The 22,430-nt window shown below is 38.4% G+C and overlaps 2 protein-coding genes across 10 annotated transcripts; one reads left to right on the top strand and one right to left on the bottom strand.

The window, feature by feature from the left end:
- Window positions 1-975: 975 nt before the first annotated feature.
- On the bottom strand, window positions 976-7,819 carry HNRNPH3 (heterogeneous nuclear ribonucleoprotein H3). 8 transcript variants are annotated; one of them, XM_040563472.1, is made up of 10 exons: window positions 7,218-7,819; window positions 5,983-6,118; window positions 5,320-5,458; window positions 4,575-4,762; window positions 4,084-4,170; window positions 3,651-3,769; window positions 2,241-2,376; window positions 1,884-1,964; window positions 1,714-1,800; window positions 976-1,424 (listed from the first exon to the last, which is right to left on the bottom strand). In XM_040563472.1, exons 2-10 carry the CDS (start codon window positions 6,098-6,100, stop codon window positions 1,411-1,413), a joined length of 969 nt encoding a protein of 322 aa, XP_040419406.1. In that variant the 5' UTR covers window positions 6,101-6,118; window positions 7,218-7,819; the 3' UTR covers window positions 976-1,410. The 8 variants fall into 8 exon arrangements, with proteins under 8 accessions (XP_040419406.1, XP_040419403.1, XP_040419405.1 ...); XM_040563469.1 differs by having other exon boundaries at window positions 976-1,389; XM_040563471.1 differs by having other exon boundaries at window positions 976-1,389; window positions 4,620-4,762; window positions 7,218-7,437.
- A 42-nt stretch (window positions 7,820-7,861) lies between these two features.
- Window positions 7,862-21,759, top strand: PBLD (phenazine biosynthesis like protein domain containing). 2 transcript variants are annotated; one of them, XM_040563477.1, is made up of 9 exons: window positions 7,862-8,043; window positions 10,079-10,178; window positions 11,472-11,570; window positions 12,121-12,230; window positions 12,388-12,417; window positions 12,911-12,999; window positions 14,225-14,403; window positions 16,212-16,274; window positions 21,143-21,759. In XM_040563477.1, exons 1-9 carry the CDS (start codon window positions 7,960-7,962, stop codon window positions 21,253-21,255), a joined length of 867 nt encoding a protein of 288 aa, XP_040419411.1. In that variant the 5' UTR covers window positions 7,862-7,959; the 3' UTR covers window positions 21,256-21,759. The 2 variants fall into 2 exon arrangements, with proteins under 2 accessions (XP_040419411.1, XP_040419412.1); XM_040563478.1 differs by lacking the exon at window positions 7,862-8,043 and adding an exon at window positions 8,073-9,418.
- The last annotated feature ends 671 nt before the right edge of the window (window positions 21,760-22,430 follow it).

The raw sequence follows: 22,430 nt of genomic DNA, 5'->3' as shown, positions 1-22,430 counted from the left end.
AAGCACACACTCTCTAGTGAAATAAACTCCATTCTACTCTCTCCCACAGTAAGACATTTATTACATATATAACACAGTACTAGCAAAACAGGTGACAAACTTTCAATACCCAAGATCACATTTGACATCTTACGGGAGGCATTGAGGACAAAGCAGTTAGTTTGGGAGATCACACTGGCTCAGAATAAATACCTCGTTACACATCAGGTATGTTAAGTGTCTTCAAACAATTGTTTCTTACACATCTTACATGTCACAAATGCACAAAAAACTTTTTTCAATGTGTTTGGGGTTGTGTCACTTAACAAATATCAGGCTTACAGTTGTCATTTTAGAGACCTGGCTTCTAACAAGCTCATCCATAAAATGGGTTGCCAAGTTTTGAACAAATACAGACAAATCAGCTATGTGCACTAAAGGAAAAAAAGCTCAACGGTGTTGAAATACAAGTTTGATGAAAGAAACTTATATCTTGCTTCAAAATCCTCCAGTCTTCCTAAAAACACCCAAAAACAGTTTGTGAAGAAAAAAAAGCTAAGCTAACTTGAAATTAACTAGTATTTGACCTATTTCATGTTAGCTGAAAGCTGTGCTAGTGTTTTAGTTTGATTAGCAACTCATTTGCAAGTTAAACATGTGAAATGCAGCACCTGGAGTTCTACAGCAAAGCACAGGACTACTGTAGCTTGGTGTTGTGGATGCATACAACTTGGAAACTAAGCATTTATGCAACTGTGCATTTGAAAAGCACGGTAGATTCTGATAGTACAAGGAAGGAAGCTGGAACTATGACTTTTAGCCTCCACAGCTTAATGCCATGTTGAGAAATTATTACATACAACTTATCAAAAGGATTTAGGAAAGATTGTTACCAAATAAACTAGTCTATTAATCTACCTTTTTCCCCTTAAACAAGTGAATTTTTCAAACTCATTCACTACACCAAGATTACATAGAACTCAGTGTTCATAGGAGTTACAGTACAACCACCTTTATTGAACCATAGTACAACATCTTAAACCGGCTGTTTCCTGAATATGTAATACATCCTTAGGAGTAACTAGTATAAAAAGTATCAACATCAGTGGTTTGAATATAAAAATTTATTTAAAGTCAGAGTATGCAACAAATAAAACCTACAGAAAACAGATTTTCCCATCACAATCTGTTGCTTACCAAATAATATTGTGAAAACACATTCCTTCAGTCATTATAAAGTTCTTAAAATACAAAAGAAATTAAATTTTGTAAGAAAGTCTAGTAGACCAGAGACTGTTTCTTCCAGGATATTACGCAGAAGCAAGGCTATCCTTCAATACATTCCACGCCATCCTCCTCCACCCATACTGCCTTGCCCATAGTATCCTCCACTATTTCCACTGCCACGACCTGCAAACAATTGACACAAGGTCACGTATACATACCTTAAAAAAAGAAAAGAATGTGATGGGTAATACAAAACTGTTCAGCACCAACTTAAGTTATACTAGAACAACAATACTTCAGTGCTATTTTTCTAAACAAGCATTTGCTGCAGTAGCCAAAGGTATAAAAAAACCGTGTGATTTATAATTGAAGTTAAACCAATGCCCTCCCTTCCCTTTCTCCCAGCACGTCCTACAGCACCCAGAACCCACCCTTCCAGATCATCTGTCAGAAGACAGATGTAGCAACACAGTCAGAAAATAAATTTAAAACAGAACATCTACTTACTGTATCCGCCCAAGCCATCAGGAGTTCCGTACCCGCCGCTGTAATTGCTACCCATGCCCATTCTACCAACAGAGCCGTAACCTTGATCTGAAAAGCAGAATGTGCACTGTTACAAGCTGGGAACCACACTACGTTTGGCAAAACGAGCTCGATCTGGAATTGATGCATACCCATGCCGTCTCTGCCATAGCCTCCCATTCCAGATCCACCTCCAGCAGTTGAATTCAGGAATAGTTCAATATATCGATGTTCTGTAGGAAATCAATAAACTATGTTGTATTTTGATTCAGAAAACAGAAAGATTCAAAGAAAAAATCCACCTTGCAGAATTAGTTGGAAGTCCACAGGATTATTTTTTTTTAAATGACCAATTAGTCATTCTGATAAACAGCAAAAAATACCACGATGTGTGTATTTAATGCAGTGTAACTTTAGTTATATTGAGTTTAAACCCTTACATTCAATTTACCTATATATACCATACCGAAGCCTGGTCAACAAAAACCTCATTTGAACACAACACTCACGCATGTGATTCTTATCCTTTGACATAGCAGCTACTGCATCCTCATGTGTTACAAATTCCACATCTGCCTCTCCTGTAGCTCGTCCATCTGCCCCAATATCAATGTGAACTCTTATAGGATTCAATGGCGAGAAAAACTAAAGAATAAAAACAAAAAAAAGTCACATAAATTTAGAATTTAAGCCAGCTACATTTTTTGCTGTCCCAGGGATTACAGCACTAAGCACTAACTAATGATTTTGTGTGGTAGGATGAGACAGATTTAATTACTCATTTCCAGAGCATTACTTACAATCCCTTTTATACAACTTGAAGAACTCCAGCCACAGATCTTAAGTAGCTCTCTTTAAAAACAGAGATACAAACCAAAATACCTGTCCACACACATCTGTTTAAGCAATACGTTCTAATAAGATGCCACTCTGGAAAAGGAAAGTCATGACTTAATTTTCAAAGAAGCAGAGCCAAATAAAGATCCTGAAGTAGGGACATGTTTATGGAATAACAACAAAAAAGCTGTTAATCAGATTTCTCTTCCTTCCCACAGAAGTCATCAAAAAGATGCAATGGTGTATCTGACCAACTGGCTTTTAATAGACAGTATGTGCAAATGAACTTTTAGGATAACTATTGATGTACTATTCACCACACTTTCACCCCTTGTTCTCTAAGAGTCCTTAGACTGAAGGAAACAACCAAACCGATGTTACAACTCAATTTCAAAATACAGGAAAAAAAGAAAACGAGCACAACCTGATGGAGATCCACATATACACTGTATGGATACAACTAATAAAGAAGGTGCCCCCCTGTACAGAGCCTATGGTTAAACCAGGCCCACCGTCCCATGAACACTTCTCCCCCTGAAATCACAATAGACATCCACACTGACTCAAGATTCCCAAAATCCTGCATGTGTCCCTTTATCTGCCACCCTGATGTCTTACAGGTAAATGTGATACTTCCCCCTGCAAACACAGCTCCCTACTGTTTTCCCACTTTGTCCATCCTAAAACAAGTTTCATGTCAACATACAAACCGTCATCAAAGTTTCACATCTACTATCACTCTATCTTCAGTTAAACTTAAACTTCTGAAAGTCTTAGAATGAAGATACTGATTGCAACAACTGTATCCATCTTTTAAGGAAATGAAAAAAGCAGTAAAGTACAGGAATTAATGTTAAAAATAATCTGACTTCTTTAGTAACCTTACCACAGACATTACCTTCATAAAAGCTCGTTTGTTGTGAAGTTCTGCAGAACTTGCATAAATAACCATGACTTCAGGTAGCAGATGTGTTAGAGCTATCAATCACTCACTGGAGAACCGTAAATTAGTTTGGAATAGGGAAGACAAGAACATGTAAACTCTTGGCGTTAAAAAAGTCATTTTTTCCTACTGTACTTACATTAGCAATGTCATTTTCTGTTGCTCGAAAAGGCAGTCCTCTCATGTGAACAAAATGACCACCACCATGGAAACCTGAACCTGCATCTCCAGCTCCACCATACCCATGTCCTCCCATGCCTAGAAAAACACAACCAAGAAAAAACACACCTGTAAGTACATCATGAAAAGCAAGAAAAGTGATTACTTTTTTTTTCTGAAATTGCTGACTTTAGGCTATTGAATTAGGCTATTGAAGAGGTTTACAATTCTAGTGCATCAACCTGAACACTTATCTGTGTATTATTTCCCAGAGGTTCCTCAACTCCCCTTTCCTAAGTAACCTTCTTTCTTTACAAAACAATTTAATACAGAAACCCACTACTTCTGTCTTGAAAATACTATGTCTTCCAAGTCAAAGGTAAAAAATCTTTTTAAACAGTATTTTTTTTTACCTCTCCCATCTCTCATTCTGTCATCATAGCCATCATTTCCATAGCCATAGTTATTATAGCCACCATAATCATCAAAGCCACCATACCCTGTACAAGTGACAAAGAAAAAGAACAATTACATTGTTACTGAAAACTCAAAGTGATGCAAAAGAATCATTTTTTCAGTCTTTGGGCACCAAGATATCTGTGTTTGCCTCTGCAGACTGTTAAAACTGGATTTTTGAACAGTGTTCAAGTGCAGAATCCCTTTTATACCGTAAAAAGACCGAAACATGCAAACAAAATATCCAATTCTAATGAAAATGAAGTTTTCAAATATTTTCCATTACTCTTAAATAGAGAGCTGCATTTTTTGATATATTACAAGTAAAATTTCTTTTTAGAGAAGTGCATCAAACCTAATAGGAAGCTACTGCCATTTCGTTATTTCTTGACAAATATGTCAGAAACATGAAACTGACAACAGAACCTCTATCATTAGATAAACATACCACCGTCATATCCACCACCTCCTCGACGCATTCTGTCATACATACTTCCACGCCCAGCTCCATAATAACCCCCTCTTCCTCCTAATGGTCTATCATATGGTCCAGGTCGCTGTTGTCCCATCATTCTTCTTGGCAGGTCACAGAATCCTCTGATTTCACTCTTACTACTTTTGAAGATTTCAATATATCTGAATAAGAGAGGATTTTCAAGGTACAAGTAAGAATACATGCGTAAGCTCTCAGAATATTATAAAAGGCCATACTACGTTTTCTACAACTAGATGTTCAATCCAATAAAAATGACTAAAGATACCATACAACTTAATTTTCTCCTCAAAACCATAAGAATCTTTAGTGTATCAAAGAAAAACTTAACAATAGCAAAAATTACTGTGTGAAAATTCTAGCTGTACAAATTAAGCATAAAACATGTCTTTCCAGTATGAGAAAGATACTGGTGAAAAACAATGTCTGGCTATAGTAGCACTTAGCACAAATTACCCTACACATGACACAAATGACTGAAACAATTTTCTGAGTTTAGCAAGCTACATACACAGAGTAATACTGACTCCCCCACCCCCCAAATCTACCGTATTTCCCCAGTTAACTTAGAATCAGTTACAAAAAAATCTTTAAAATAGCCAGTTCCATATTATGATCCCCAACCCCCCCAAAAGCATTACTGACCCACAACCCCCAAAAAATAAAAATTTAAACACCATCCCAAACTCTCCATCCCCACCTGTGCCCTATTCTTTCCTTGTGTTTCCCCAGAGCATTTTCTGCTATCTCCTTTGAAGCAAACTGCACGAAGGCCTCCCCTGTGCTTCTCCCCTGGTAGTCCAGCGTCAATGTTATCCCATTTGGCACGATTTCCAACCCTTTAACCCAAGGACAAATAACCCCATCAAGGGGAACAGTGTTAAAGGCTGAAACATTCCCATCTGCAGCAAATACTTTAAGCATATCTAAACAACAACAACGAAAAAAAAAGGTTTCCCCCATCACCCAACAATACAAGCCAACGATCTTTCATTAAACATTTATGGATTTAGCCATACTTGTTTTCTGTTTTACTTATGCAAAAATACAACCACCTAGGTTACATGAAGAAAACATAGCTACCAATCAAGCAATTTAACTGCTCCAAATGCTAACATATAGATTATCTCAATATGCATAATACATTTACCACCTCGACAAAAATAGATACATACTCAGCTTTACTACATCTACAGTTATTTGTACTGTAATTACAGGACACAAATCTTACTTAAAGTAATCTAATCTGGCACAAACCCTCCCCTCCACCCCATTAATGGGCATTACAAATTAAAGTGTGCAAAACATTGTGTAAAACATACAAGAAAAGTCAGTCTCTATACTTTGACTATACTAGAGATACCTTGGAAAAACTGAACAATCTCTTCTTTGCTGCATCCAAATGGCAGGCCTCGAAGTCGTACCACTGTTCCATCGTTAGTTGTATCATTTGGCCCGTTGTGTTTTCCACTCCAGTCCATTTTTATTTAAGTTAAACACTACCAAGAAAAAAAAAAAGTTTTTTTAGATTCCATATGTACCCAAGTCTGCCCCACAAACCTCAAAGGAAATCAAGTAGTTTTCCTCCTGTAAACTAGTATTATTATGGATGATAAGCTTTATTCCCGTTCCGCATTTAAATTTTACTTTGTCCTATCTTAAGCACATATACATCTGAAAACATCCCCAAGTCTGATAGGGAAAACCACACGCAAGGAGTGCGGTACGTGGGCTGCAGCAGCACTAGTTATTTACTCAGAGGGCTCTCCGCGTTAATCCTGGAAGCTTTTGTTTTTTAAAGCCTGACACTCGGAGGGGCAGGAACCACGAAACGGCTGCGGCGTGGAAACACAAGCCTTTCCTTTGTCTGCGAACCGAGCGCCACGGGCCGCGCTCTCGACCCCTTTTTGTGCGTGCGCTTCCCCCCTCCCCTCCCCGGCCACACAGACAGGGTTTTATTTCGAATTCAAGGAGCCCGGGGTGGCGCCGCGGGATCACCTTGAGGGGCAGGGGGAGGCGGCCGTCCCCGCGCCAAGCCCCCCCCGGCGGCAGGTGCCTGCACGCCGCCCTCGGCTGAAGGGGGGGGGGGCGAGGAGCGCCCCAAGCCCACCGCAACGCCTCCACCGGGCTGCGAGCGGCCCCGTGCTGCCGCCGGCCTCCTCCCGCACCGGCGGTCCCGCCGCCCGCTCCCTCCCCGGCGCCATTTAGCGCGCCTCCCCGGAGCCCCCTCACGGCCGCCCCTTCCCCCTCTCCTCCCTTCTTCCCCTCGCCGTCCCCCCGGCACCTCTCAGCCCCGGCGGAGCCGCCTCAGCCTCCCCTCAGCCGCCGCCGAGCCCCCGGGGAGCCGCCGCCCGCCCGCCGCAGGGCCTCTGCCGCCCTCCGCCTCAGCTCCGCAAAATGGCGGCCGCGGCGGGGACGAAGCGCCACCGAGCACCGCCCCCTCCCCCCCTCCGCCTCCCTCAGCCCCTTCCCGGTCGCGGCGAAGGGGGGAGGGCCCGGCCGGCCCTGGGGGCGCTGCTCCCGCCGCCCCCTCCCCGGGCGGCCCCGGCGGGCTCCGCTGAGGCGAGCCTTGCCCTCCCGCCGCCAACCACCGCTCACCGGCAGCCGCTCGCACAGCCCTCGCACGCGCCTCCGGCAGCGGCAGCTCCGTCCCGCCGGGCAGGAAGCTCCTCCTCACTCCCGACCGGCCGCCGGGCTCCGAAGCGACGCAAGCAGCTTAGGCGCGATGGCGTCCCGAGCGCGCAACTATCGCGACAGCGGCACCGCGCTACCCTCAGCCCCGCCCGAGCGGCACACGGGCTTGCGCGGCCGGCAGCAAGAAGCGGCAACAGCGCAGGCGCGGCTGGTGGGGAGGGGAGCGCCCGCTCCTTTCTCTCCCGAGGGCGGCTGAGGGGCGCCGGGGTGCATGCGCGCTGCGCCGGGCGGGCTCGGCGGCGGCTTGGCGCCGAGAAGTCTCTCAGAGAGGGGCGCGTGCGCCCCTAACGGTCGCCCCCTAACGGTCGCCGCTAACGGCTGCGCGGGCGTCGCCTCAGCGTGGGTATCGCCTCAGCGTGGGTATCGCCTCACGCAGGCGGCCGTGTCCAATCGGGTTCTCGGGCGTGTGTCCCTCCCGCCGTGGGTTAGGGAGGCAGGACGCCACACAGAGGTTAAAATCTGCCGTCATGAATCAAAACCGCCGTTGGGCGCCCTCTATGTGCTCGGAAGTGACGAGCAGCGCCCCGCTGGTTCCTCCTGTTGGTAGGGAAACATTAACTTCAGAGTTGGGCTCCCTTCAGGGGTTAGAACGGGTTAGAAAGCACCCTGAGGAAATCAGCGTAAAGCTAAATAGGCGCAAGCAGCAATGCAGATTCCTATGTTTACGGTTGATGCTTTTACAAACCGGCCGTTTTGTGGAAACCCTGCGGCAGTTTGTCTGCTCGAAAATGTAAGTTTAAAAAAAAAAAAAGTCAATGTAAGTTGAAAAAAAAAAGCGTATGAGGGGCTGCATTGGTTTTTACCACTTCTGACTTGAGTGCTCGGTACTGAATAACAGAATCAATACTCAATAATTTTCTTCTTGACTGAAGTTTTATTATTCGTTTCATTGCTTTTCCTGTGGAAGAAAAGTGTGTGTGAGGGGAACCTGTAGGACTGGATCTGGGTCACTGAACGTGCTGGGCTCAGCTTTTACCAGGTCTAAGCAGCCAGCTTGCAGTACTTCAGAGCAGCCTGGTAGTTCTGCGGCGTTCAACAACAGTCGTTCTCTTCACGAAGATGTTCTGAACAAATGGTTCAAGTTGATATGCTGTTGACAAGTTCTACCAAAACCTAGTTACTAAATAAGAGTAGAAATTTATACATCTTGTATTTTTGTGTGGTATCACTTGTTCAAAATTTAAGTATAAAAATATAAATAGTCAGTGGAAGTACCTTATTTTGACCACATGAATCCTGCCTAAATCTTTGTAATCCTGTCTAGATCTTGTACCATATAGCATACTTAACCAGCTCAGCTAAAGTTGTGATAGAGAGTATCTCACTTCAGAGGCATTGTTGCCCTCTGAAATCTAACTGCTCCCTCTCAGAACTAACTTAACTTAAAGTTAAAAGCTTCTAATTGCATTTTTGTATTGATTTTACTTTATTACATCAATGTATTAAGAGGGCAATTTGCATGTCGCCTTTGGCATGCTGAAGTTTTAACTTTTTTTTACAGTACAAAGGGCTAGAGGCTTTAGTGTCATATTAAAGCTGACGTTCTAATAGTTTTATTCTAAGCTCCAAAAACATATGGTGCAGGTAACAGCAATGTTTCTGTTCCCTTCAAAGGTTCAGCAGATGCTTTACAAAAACTGTTGCGAGTGAAGCAAGAATGGCAAAGCAAACTCTTTCTGTGTTTCAGAAGTGCCACAGGATGGCAGTATTTCAATAGAATTCTAATATTAATAAAAAATTTTGTTGGTCAGTGTTCTGGTTTGGTATCTTTGGAGTAATTAACAGCAAGAATTATTTTCCTGGAATAAAGGAGACACTATTGGTACTGTAAAAGGTTAGGATGTTGTTTCATTGTATAGAATTAACTCTTCGAGGACAGGTCTATTGTGCCCATTGGTAATTGTTTCGTATCTATAATGTGGGATCATTGGTTTAAAGGATTAAAATTATTAAGGGAAATAAGTAAAGTTAGCAGGGCAAAGTTCAACCCGCCAGAGTTCGGACTTGTTCAGGTCCACTTAGTACATCATCGTTTGTACTTTGAAGACCAAATGCTTATACCTGGCCAGTCTGCATAGTTGTGGGGAAAGAACAATGGAACAAGGGTAAGTGAAATTTCATACTGTCACTACAACTCATGTGTCCCAGTATCAATGTTCACTGGTTTAAACCTGCAGGCAGTTAGAGCAGAATGTAGTGAGCCTGGCATTTTTGTTTTTTTTCGGTTTATCTCTTCTCAGCTTCTACTGACTTAGCATGTTATTCCCGTTGTTCGAAGAGCAATATTGAGGGTACAGCAGTAAGTGCTGATAAGCTGCCTTGGCCATTGCCCTAGCCGTTACTACATACCCTTTGCTGACATTGATTTTTCAGAGTTACAGAAGGAGGTTTTAGTTATTTTTTGATTGTTCATAATTACTTCAGTGTGACTTTCATCATAATTAAGAAAAAACATGTACTCATTAAATGGCTGAGTTTAGTATTTTTGTAACTTTATTCTTCCTGTAGTTCAAGGATTTGTGAACTTACAGAATATATACTGGAAATGCTTGTGTACAGTGATTGAACTAGTTAACCTATTTTATGCTGAAAAGTGTTTTTTTTTTTTTTTACTGTCAAAGTAAAAAATGAATTAAAGTAAAAAATTGAACTAAAAATGAATCTGCTTTATTACAATAAAAATTGGGATGACTGCATTTATTTGACAGAGTTTGATTTTGCTTTTTATGGCCTGCTTTTAAATGGCTTTGTCACTTCATTGTTAGGACTTGGATGAAGGTTTGCACCAAAAAATCGCAACAGAAATGAATCTTTCTGAAACTGCCTTCATCAGAAAACTGCACCCTACAGATGACTTTACTAAAAGTGAGTGGTTCTGTTTAAGCACCAATGTTGCTTTCAAAAGAATAAGAAGATACTGTGGGTTCATTTATAAGGAATAAGCTAATTTGTAAGACAGCAAAAGCAAAATCTTGGAGTTGGGTTGCATCTTACAATAATAATATTAAGCTTCTTGCACATGGATTCTTTAAAGTACTTGTTTTGCTTATCAAATTCATTTTATAATATGCAAACATTCATAAATTAGAACATTTGTATTAGTATCTTTCACTAAGTAAGCAAGTTGTATACAGAAAATCTCCTGAAAGTGCTATGCAAAGATCCTTCAATTAATACTTCTACTAATTATCTCTTGAGATAATTCTATTATACAGCCAGGAGAAGAGAGACAGAGCTTATTCTGTATGCACAGGACTGCAGAGTGAGCAGAATCTGGCTTGGCTGTTCAGGAAATCATCACCAGGGTAACTGTAAGCTGTTCTTTGAGTTTGCACAAAGTCTTAGAAACTGTCTGTGGAGCCAGTACTGGAAAAAACAGGTTTCCAGCAAAAACAAGGAATCTGGAATTGCACAAACAAACACTTTAGGCTGCTTATTTGATCAGTTTGAGTGGATGGAATTCACTCTTCTTCTTTGGTAGGGCTTGTATATGTGAGGGGTGAGGAAATGGGTAGATGCTGAAAAAGGCAGAAAATGTCAGACAAACACAGAGCCCAATCAGAATTGCTTTGTGGATTAGTTTTCAGATGAATCAGTTTGCTGATTCTACTCACTTTGCAGCTGTGTTATCCTGAAGATAGATTTCAGATTAAGGTACTGTGTTAGCATCTAGTTATCTTTGATTTTTTGATTTTTTTAACAACCAATTGAAATCAAATTTTTAGTGAAATAAATGCTTAGAATACATTAGTCTTTTACGACTGTTAACTGGTAGTTTAAACAAAATAATTCATAACTGATCTAGCTGAGGTATAGATTCCATTATACCAGCAAAACTCTTTACTGGTGCATTGTGTTTTATTCATGGGGAAAAATCTTGTTTTACACTTGTAAGCAAGGAGCTTCTCTGCTCTGCAAATTCTTTGTCCTTATAACAAAGTAGCTTTCCTCTGTTTGTAGGCTCAAGTTGTAGTCCTGGCTCAAAAGCAATGGCTATTCCAAAAATTAGTACAAAATAGATTCCTAAAAGGGTGTTTGAGCCTGAGACTGATTATAACATGCATTTTGACTTAAATGTCCTTACTCTATATAAAGTTTTTGAAATAAATTGAAGAGGAAAAAATCCTCTTCCACTAAATAACAAACTTTATTTTTAAGGTTCTTGCTTTGGACTCAGATGGTTCACTCCAGCCAATGAAGTTCCTCTGTGTGGTCATGCTACACTTGCCTCAGCTGCTGTTTTGTTTCACATACAAAGTATGTTTACAAGGTATTCGTTACTATAATTTTTCATTAAAATTTGTTTCTAATTAAGAAAATCTCGATTATTTTCTACAACGAAAGCGGTTAAATCTTCAGAACATTTAGAGAACAAATGTGGAGATACCTTCAGTATTTTCTTTTATCAACTGCTCTGTAATTGTAAGGTTGTAGTCTGATGTCTGCACTTAGGATTCTGATGTCCTGCCATCACTCTTGTTAAAGACTAGTGCTAAATATGCAAATGCTATCTCGGAGAGGTACAGTAGAGTTTGATGAATAGGGAATATCTCTGTTTCTGATAAAAGGAAATTCCCACTTATTCTAGGTACATACAGGAAAGACATACTTGCAGTTGCTGTATTCATTAGCCTCAGCAGCTTATTTACTAAGTTAGCTGGGAATTTTGTCCTGGAATACAGGTTTACTGCAGCTATTAGGTTTTTAGCTGTATAACTAACTTTTTTGAATGTACTAGGCTAAAAGCTATAATAATTTAGATTTAAATTCTTACGCTTGACAACGTTGCAATATTATGTCTCTCTAGAAAACACAAATTCAGTTCTTACTTTTGTTACTCTGAGTGGGGAATTAAAAACGAGACGAGAGAAAGATCATATTGTCCTGGACTTACCGCTTTACTCAACCTACCCACAGGTGAGTCAAAATTTTATTTATAAAAGGCTTTCAAGGAAAGCCTGTGTTTATGTTTGCATGGGTGTATGTATATCTACGTATCTGTAGCCGGATAGCTGTATAGCATACATGTTCTATCTTTTACAGTTTTTCTTTTTTTTTTTTTTTTTTGCTTTAGGCACTTGAGGAAGTAGGAGAGTTAATAAAGGTAAGTAGAGAGATGTGCTCTTAGAAATACATTTAAATTAGCTATACTTATTTTTATATATTAAAATGGCTGAATAGTGACAACATCATGTTGCTTGAGGTACTTCATAGAGATTCATAAAACCTGAAAACTCCTGAGTCCTGCAATTCAAGAAATGGAATTCTCCAAAATGCTGCAGTTAACCTTTTTGTCTTCCACTGCCGGTGCTTGGCATGTATTTCAGTGTTATGTGTGTGAGGGCACTTTGTCCTTGCCCTGTTCGTAGTTCCCGGATTTCTTTCCAAGTTGACAAACATGGAGCTCTTGGCACCTGCCCATATCCATTCATGCACTTAGTGAATTTAATTTTCTTGCATGTGTGTTCTAAGGGCTGCGTCAAAGACCTTGCATGAGCCCTATTCTAGCAGAGAATTTGTCTGAGGAATATTTAAGGAGATATTTTATATTCAGATGACTCTGTTTTTCTTTGTTCCTTTAACTCTTTTTTTACCAGGCAGCTGTTGGTGACATGATCGTTCAAGATCTCCGTTATTCTCCTGACACAAAGAAGCTCCTGGTCCGCATCAGTGATGCTTATGAAAGGTTTGTGATACTTTTTTGAAGCAAGCATGTAGAAATTGATTCCTTTCGTTTAACCACTATTCCTTATAGGCTAAGCTCACTTATTTTTTTAGAAACGGGTGGAGATTAAAAACTCTAATTTAAACTCTCATGTTAAATAATTCTCTAATCTTCCCATGTGAGCTTACAGAACCAGCAAAGCTAAACAAGATCAATCTGAAACCTATCTTCAAGAAAGGGAGATGTAGGAAGCACTTTTAACATCGTTTTTTTCCCCATCCCTCTGAGTCAAAAGTGGTGCAGGAACCTAGCAAGAAATTGGGAGTCTAGCTTCTCAGCTGAAGAACTATTAGTTGTAGAGCTATAGAGGTCTGCATAGTGAGACAAGACACATTGACAGAATGCCATGGATTCACATGCCCAATTGACTGTAATCTGCTTACACATTCTTTACAGCATCATAAGTAGCTTTACAGAGGAAATTCCGATTCAATTGATTTCAAAGCATTTGTTAATCTCAGAGACCTGAATTTCATTGTTGAGTATGATTTGTGTGTGTGTGTGTGTATATATATATACGTGTGTGTATATATATATATATATATATATATATATATATATATAGTCCAAGCCTGAATTCTTTAATCAGGTCAAATTGCAATTGTTTTTACTTCAAATTTGGTCAAACTACTGTTTATAGAGTGAGGTAATGGGGAGATTAAAAAAAAAATTCAGCTGAATACTCAGTATTTTTACTCTTTCAAGACTTCAGTTTTTAGGGAGATATCTGCAGCTTCATAGAGACTGAGAGAAATGAGACTGTTGTAGAGTGCTTTACAATTCTCTGAAGATCTGAATAGTATTAGTTGTTTCCTTTTTCTGGAAGCAGGTGGAGTGCTTACACTTTGCATTCTGTAGTGATGAAATATTTTGTCCAGTGATGGAAAAATAGAAATGAAAGTGTACATTTCCAGAGCTTTTTTTTTTCTGGGCATTTTATTTCTGTTTTCAGAAATAAGAAATACATGGCTTGGCCTTTTTTCTCTGCTTACTAGGAGTGTAGTATATTCAGGGTAGTCTTGTATCGAAAGACATTGGGAGAACAATGCTAGGAATCCTTTGCTCCAACACTTTGTTGTGGCTGTTTTGAGAGTGTAGAGAAGACAGTTTTGTAGCTTTCTGATGCTTTTCAATACTTGAACTCATGTGAAATGAAGTTTTAAAATACTCTATAATTAAATTCAAGGTCTGTGTTGGAAAAACTGCAAGTGAACGCTCAACAATTTCTGTCAGTGGAAAAGACTGGAAAGGTGAAAGGACTCATACTCACTCTTAAGGGAAACTCCAGTGGAAAAGATAAAGGCCATGATTTTCACTCCAGATATTTTGCACCTTGGTATGGAGTTCTGGAAGACCCTGTTACAGGTGTGTATTTGCATGATAGATGAATTATTCTTGTTTCAGTTCAGTTAAAACGTTCTTATTAAACTTCATGAATTAGTACTTTAGAGTCTCTCTTATAAATTACTGCTTTCTATGGACGGCAGGAAAACTTTGACTGATGCCAAACCCATTCAGAAAAAATCAGTTTCCTGCTGTCAGGAAGCCAGGTCAGACGTTCCTGCCTCTTTTTTTTCAGATCTTTTCCCTGAAGTATTACAATTACAGAAAAGCAACAGAGTGCTTTGGTATTGAGCAAGTACTGCAGAAGTTCATATCCACTTCTTTCAGTGGTGTTTATTTTTTTTGTGCTTCAGCTGAAATTGCTTCCTGGTTTAAGAACATTTTATTGTGGGTATTCTCAGTGCTGCAAGTTGTAAGAACTTAGCTAGGTATGTTTTTAGAGGCAGAGACACTAGTTCAAAGTCTTCCTTTGATGTTCTGCTCTGTAGATGTGATAATATTTGCTGCTCGAAGTAATCGAAGTAATTACTTACTCGAAGTAATATTATTTGCTTACGCACCCCTTAATCACAGGTTAATTACTAGTCTGATGAGAACTCAGTCAAAAATACTCATTAAGTGTTTTGCTAAATAGAAGAAGGTCTTTATTGGAATAACGATAGTTATTCTGCTCTTCTAGCGGAAAGGTTTGCAAGTAAATACAGGCCATGTTTCAGTTATTAAACTTGCAGTCCTGCTTTCCTGTTAAACCAGTGGCAGAGTGGTGGATGTATCTGATCCCAGAGCTTGTTCCTTAAGATTTGTGAGATTATCATTATTCTTACGTAAGAAAAGCTACATGTTCCCTGAATCTCTGTGATTCTTCTAGGCTTGTAGCTCACAGTTGCTTGTCTTGCATTTGCAATCGCCCTTTCTTTTATAGAAACAAATCTCTTCATTATACTGCTGAATTGTACTTTTAAGTGTTATGAGTTTGTATTATCTTTCTTCTGTGAGAATTTCTTAGTTGTTACATGTCCTGGTGTCCCAGAGCCCTGATAATTATAGTTAGTTCACAGTTGGGTTTCCAGCAGAGTGTCTTTGCCCCTAGCCGCTAATGTATACTGAAGCAGCATGTCCAGTTAAAAATCCATTAAGTCATTCTACATTTTTAAGCCATCTGCCACTCAGGAAACAATGAGTTGGTCTACCAGAGTCTGTAGTGAGATCTTAAAAGACCACCGTGAGTTACATCCAGATACTTAGTGTTCAAGACTGAAAAAAACCCCAGAGGTTTGCTTATGAAAACTGTTAAGAGAGGGAATTCTTTCTTTTTTGCACATTGACTTCTATCCACCTATTCTTAAAAAATAAAAAATAAAAAATAAATCCAAGAATCCAAGAACTATTTTTTTTTTTTTGGGGGGGGGGGGGGTAGCTGTTTGTGTTTAATTGAATAACATTATGTTTAGATGAATAGTATTATTAAGCTTAATATTTTGAGATTCCATTGTTAGGAAACTTCACTTGTTTACCAAAAGTGAATACTTTGGCTCAAGTGTTTTAATCTGTAGTGTCTGTTATTCCTACCAATTGAGCCTCATTTTGAAGCCCTTAGGCAAAATTTCCAGTGAAGTCAGAGGATGAGGAAGTAATACTGCTTGATCATAAATAAGTGAAATGCCTAAGCTTTAGGTTCTGTCTGCTCTGCAGACTCCTAGGCATTTTTACTCTTAAGTGCACACAGGTGCCACTTGATTTGTATATGGTATTTGCATTTTGAATGTGATTGCTCTATAAAGTAGTGATTCTAATGTAATTCTGTACTTTATGTTCTAATTTCTTTTCAGGATCTGCCCATGCTGTTTTAAGCAGCTACTGGTCAGAGCAGCTGGGGAAGACAGAAATGCTTGGTAAGAGGGACTGTTTTCTTGGAAAGCTGTCCATTTATTTAAAAGCTACCAACTTTAAAATAAATAAAATTATAACCCCAAAATATAGTAATAACTCCCTATCCATTTTCCCATCATGAGTAGAATAATGTGTAATAATTTTGTGTGAGATAATCTTTAAAAAATTGCTTTGTTTCCTGCCTACTAACGTGACACATCATGTTTGCATAGAATCTGAAGTGTCAGTTCTGGATCCTAACTCTCGTTAGTTTTTGATCTCAGCTTCTGTATTTTAGCTGTCATGACCTTTCATTATGACTGAAGCTTGGTAAACTTTAAATGATATCGTAGTAGTCCTCTGTCTCTCTCGGTGGGTGGCGATGACTGTGTTAGAAATACTATTTGAAATACTATTTTTTTTGTGCACTTAGCAACAATTGGTAATATTTAGTCTAATCAGAGAATGGACCCTTGTTTGTAAAAGTAAATGCTTTTCCAAACAGCCACCTTGAATATAAACCTTCCTATATTTAGCCAAATGAATCTCAGAGTGGACTTTTTCTGAGTGATAATCTCTTTAAAGGATCTGTTAGCCCTCCATAGCTTGGCATGATAATCCACAGTGACTGAGACCTTCTCCATCATGGATTGAGGGAAACGTTTATCAGTCTGTTCCAAGGTCATGTTTGCATTTACATCATACAGATCTGTGATAACTATCATAAAGTTGAGGAAAAAAATATTTTCTGAAGAACAACTGTCTTTGGTATTGCATCTTTATGGACTGGCTGTTTCTCATAAGATTTGATGTTTTCAGTCTTTAATGTCAGGTGCTGAAAGTCTTCCTTCACACCTGTCAACAGTGTTTCTCTAAACAATCAGACACAAATTCTGTCTGTATTTTTGTATGGTACTTTCTACTTTTATGTTTTCATTTGTTTCATCTGTGCCATGCTGTTTCCTCTTTTAGAGAAGCTATCTCAAGCAGCAAAGGCAATTTATACTATAATCTACTCTCCTAGTATTTTTAGTGGGGAAAAAACAAGTCCCATCTTCCCATAGGCTAGATTTTTTCATGTTTCATGCGTATATGAAAAATACTTTAGTACAGGTGAAAATAAATCGCCACTGGAAAGTCTTCTTATGAATAATAAAGCAAGTATATATCAAGCTTTTTCAAATTATTACCACAAAAGAAAGTGTGTGTGTATATTATATATATAAAATAAAAATAAAATCAGTAGTGGCAGTAATCAGTAGTAGCAGCAGTAAATAGTATTGCAGCAAATATATATATTTGTCTTACAGGTTACTAAAAACATCACTAGTAAAGTAGCAAATGTATTTGTGGTTGATTACTTATATACACAAATATATATTCAAAATGTTACTGATAGCAAGCAAGTACAAATTCCATTTGTAATTTTATTATTTGTAAAAGATAACTTATCACCAAAAATTTATAAATAAAAGCATATTTTGACTCTTTAGGAACTTTCACAACAGCTTTTGTAATATCTGATATCTTTTATTGCAAGTATTATGGCTTTCTTCCAAATGAAAGATCTGTTAGTTCCAAAATAGATTAGATATGAAATGGTATAAAAACGAAGAACATTACATGTATTGTCAGTTCTCTCTGAGTTTTGGGACCTCTAGGAGGAGGTCAGCTACATCTCTGCTGAAGTATCAGACATAATATCCTGTGTCTAGGTTCTCTTCTATTTTTATTAGACCAAACTGTCAAACACTGACAACTCCCATCAACTACAAAGAGAATTTTCAATTCTTTTTACAAGGTAAAATGCTTTAATCATTTTTCCTGGAGGTATGTAAATATTCTTGTGTTTAAGCTGTGTTAAATGAGAATTCACTATCAGTCCTTACCTTCTTTCATTTGAAGAGTCCCTGAAATATATATATATTTTAAATAAAAATAATCTGTCGTATCAGGTGTTAGATTTTAATTGCTAATGAATACAGTATTTACAGTATTTAGCAACTGTCACTGTATCCAGTCTTTCAAGTAGCTTTATGATATTTATAAACCTACATGAGCAATATGATATATCCAAACAAATTACAGGACTTTCCAAATTATTTTAAAGAGAAGGGGCCTGATCCAGGGCAGTTTTTTTTGTATTTGGTAAAGCTAGAGGAGTCTTTTCTGTACCTCTTTACTTCAACTAACTAAATTATTTTATTGTGTGGTTCCTGTTATTGCCTCTAACTTCTGTGATTCCTTTCCAATACAGAATAGGTTTATAAATTTTAGTTGGGAGATTTTTTGGGGAGTGGGGTGGGGGGCAACGGACCTCACTTCAATTGTAAGATCATCCTTTAGAAACGTTTGCCAGAATTTCTTTCAACATAAGGTCCTGTCTGTTAGCTTTTTAGTCTCCTCGCAATTTTTGAATAAGTTGCCTCATAAGGTGGAATAAACGTGTGTTTATTTTTCTGCTGATTTTAAGTCTCGTGAAGTGAAGAGTTCCGCACAGTTACAGTCACAGCTTTCATCTTTCCCAGTTAATCTCAGCATACAGATTGATAGAATTCACTGCTTTTACTTTTAGTAGATGTTTTCTTTCCCTAGGGCTACATTAGATTTATACAGAAGTGTAACATTTCTGCCAAAGTGGTTCCCTCCATCAGCCAGTAGATTTGTCCACTTTCTTCTTTTAGAGAAAGTCTTAGAGATCTTAACTTCGTTTAAGTGACACCTAGAAGAGGCCTAGGAACAAATGCTTTTTCAACAGCCCTTTTGTAGGGATCAGAATTTTGGCCAAAATACTGGTGATTTCTAAAAACAAATATCTTTTCAAGAATGGCACTTGTTGCTGATTTGATGTTTTTATCAGGACATCACAAAGAAAATCCATTAGTCCTCAAATTTTGTAACCATTGGTCATTTAGATGCACCTACTCTAAGAAGTTCCTCAAAACAATAGGTTAATATTGGCACAAAGTCACTGGCCTCCTTCTGAAGACAGTGGTGCAGATCAGCATGCTAAAGTTCAGTCTTTGTACATACTCTTGAAATTTTCCCCTCTCTCAGGTGAATCATAAAAGAATTTAAGGCACTGAATTCAGCTGTGATATATTATTTCTACAGATCAGAATGTACATATTTGTATTTATAGTGGGAATAGTGTGTGTAGTATGAGAAATTCCTGGTAAATCCACACATGGAAGGGATGTGCAACAACTGCATGATCCAGAAAGCGAGTGTGCACATCAGAGATGCTTGAATCTCTCTGAAGACATTGCTATTAAATAAAATCATCTAGTTAATGAAATATTCCATGCAGGTCTGTTTCCTTTCAGACACAGTGTGAAATATCATTGTTTCTGTGTGAGAGAAAGAAAAGGTAAAGTACCATTTACATACAGGCTTGCATAAAATCTTTGTCTTTTTTTCCTTATATTTTGGAGGTTTCTTTGAAAGTAAAATAAAATGGACCAGTATCAAAATAGCCTCAGTAATCTTGCCATGAAACATACAGCACTAGTTCCACATTTAAAGAAAGAAAAACAAAAACCAGGCAACCTCTGAAGATACGAAATAATTTAGCTCTTTTCTTTAACTCTGCTATCACAAAGAGGTGGGGAGGGTTTAGCTGCGTGTCCACACTTGGCAATAACAGTTTATCAAATTTATCATGGTATGGAATATTCTAATTGAAGTCATTAGTCCATAAATAGGTATTGTTCTGATAAGTTAAAAATGATAGCCAGTAGTTCTATAAATAAAGACCAGAAGGTATCAGTAGCAATTATTATAGAGCTCCTGTTCTTACCGGTTTTGGAGCCTTGGGAATCTGATATCCTGGTATAAGTAAGAGCTTTCTTGTCAGCTGTGGCTGAGAAACCGTCTTAAAGCATACGGTGTATGTGCCATCTGTTGGAGATCCTGCACTCTGCCAGGAACCGAATGCAGTCTCTACCCAATTACAAATTGAGGAATTGTGAGGAAAAGGTATTTTGCTTTGAGCAACCTTTGTAGTTGGAATTTCATTGAGTAGGGAGACTGTGAACATCAGTGACTTGTCTCATCCATTTACAGCCTTTTACAAAAACAAAATGGTAAGAAACTCTAACCTTTGCAAGATGACTTCTTAACGGGAGCATTTGCTGATCAAGTAATTATGCAGCTAAAATTGGACTACGGAAACAAGACTACGGACTCAACATGCTAGCTAAGCATTATCTTCCCACCTGAATATGACTTAAACAGTTTCAGCAAAAATGGAGCTTTGTGATTATTCACGGGTGGAAAGCTATTCTCTGTAAACTTTATCTGGCTGTATTAAGTGATATTTTCAGGATTATATAAATCAGTATCTGTTCCTGTCTACGTAACAATTTGTTCTCAGTTTGTGACAGCTGAAGCAGCATCTATGTTTCTTCGTAGACTTTTCCCACTAGTTACTTCATGTTTATTTACCCTTTAACCCAAAACATGCTTTGAACCTTGTATCTAATTGTAGTTCAGTACTAGAAAAGTGGTTCTCTATTCTTGTACAGATAAGTGTTCTTCCTTCTTGCTCATGGAAACTGTCTATTCCATGAATGGGTGCATTCAAGACATACCTAAATATGCAAAAGAAGCTTAGTTGGCTACACCACAGCAAAGCATCCTTCATTGCTTAGTACTACGTAGTACTTCTGTCACATTCTGTATGTGTCAAGTTCTTGTCTGAGATAGACCCTCAGCTAATCTTCATCTGTGAAGACAATTCATCCAGGTTGTCTCTGGTGCAGTGACTGACCTGATGCTGCTTGCTTTCTGGAGACAGAGGTATCATTAGCCTGAATTTTCATGCATTTAAAAAAATAATAATTTGTATTATATACTAGAATTTTAACTCTGAATTCTTGTTTCCATTTAGCTTTTCAGTGTTCTCGCCGTGGAGGAGAGTTGAAGATTTCACTGCGTAATGATGGAAGAGTTGAAATTGCGGGGCAATTTGCTATTGTGTTGAAAGGAAACTTGACTTTATGAAGAAACTGATACTAACAGTTTCATCTCTCACACCTTCATATTATTCCTATTGTGTTGATTATATCTTAGTTCTAGACACTGAATCACCACGGTCATCAAAAATCTTTGATTACTTACTGTCTGCCTTTAGAAGGTACTTGAAAACGCTCACTTCTAATCTTCAAGAACCCTGGTATTGTTTTCTTCACTTTCATCTGATGACTTCATATGTGCACTAATCTCAGAAACTGTCCAAGGACAGCTCTCTTGTTTTTCTGCTCTAAAATGATTCTTTTATTTGTTTCCGAATTCCGTGTTTTAAAAGCCATTTCTGCCTCCTGGATTGATCTGTAAACTTATCTGATGGATAAAGCAATCAAACTTTTTCCATGTTCAGTTATTCTCCATAAAATCTGACTGTCATCCTTCCAAGAAAAAAATCCCCTCTGCCACATCTTGAGATGTTCCTCATGTTTGTTAATTTACTTGAATTAAAATATGAAGCAAATATAAAAGGTTTAAAAATATCCTTTATGGTTCTCTTTTATGAACAGTATCTTCCGAAGACAAATGGTGTTGCAGCGGCTAATAGTACTGCTGCTTAGTCAATAGTTTAAAGTTTTAACAGAAAGATTTAAGAGATTGACATAGTGATACACTTAAAAGTAGCTGAAATTTTAAAGAAAACTTTATTGGTTACTGTAATGTTTACTTTTCAAAGACTGAAGATTTGCTCCTAAATTAAAAGTTTCTTCTGTAATGTTCTTCATAGAGCATGCTGCTTCAGATGTCACTTTTTCCATTTGTGTTCTCATTTTTCTCAGGATTTATTAGGGATATAATAAGTAACTGTTTTAGTTACCTTACCTAAAATCTGTTTTCCATTCCAAATCACTTTTATCCTAAACTGAATTAGTTCTTCTTCTTTGTGATCTTTCAGGATAACCTATTTTAAATTCAAAGACATTGTCATACTGTGGAAACAGCTGGATATTATATGCAGTCCTTTATAAACGATAAGGAACTTAGTTGTGCCAAATTACCATCTTTCCAGCTATCTTGAATTTTATCACAACTTGTAATTTACATTTTACTTAAGCCCAAGCAGCTGAAGGCAAGTAACAGTGTGAGAATCCTAGGATTCATTTAAAATAAAAGTTTCTGGTTCTTGTAGCTGCTCAGCTACATATTGAAAA

Source organism: Cygnus olor, chromosome 7, assembly GCF_009769625.2.
Source record: "Cygnus olor isolate bCygOlo1 chromosome 7, bCygOlo1.pri.v2, whole genome shotgun sequence".
In the NCBI taxonomy this organism is placed as follows: Eukaryota; Metazoa; Chordata; class Aves; order Anseriformes; family Anatidae; genus Cygnus; species Cygnus olor.
This window is presented reverse-complemented; position numbering and strand designations above follow the sequence as displayed.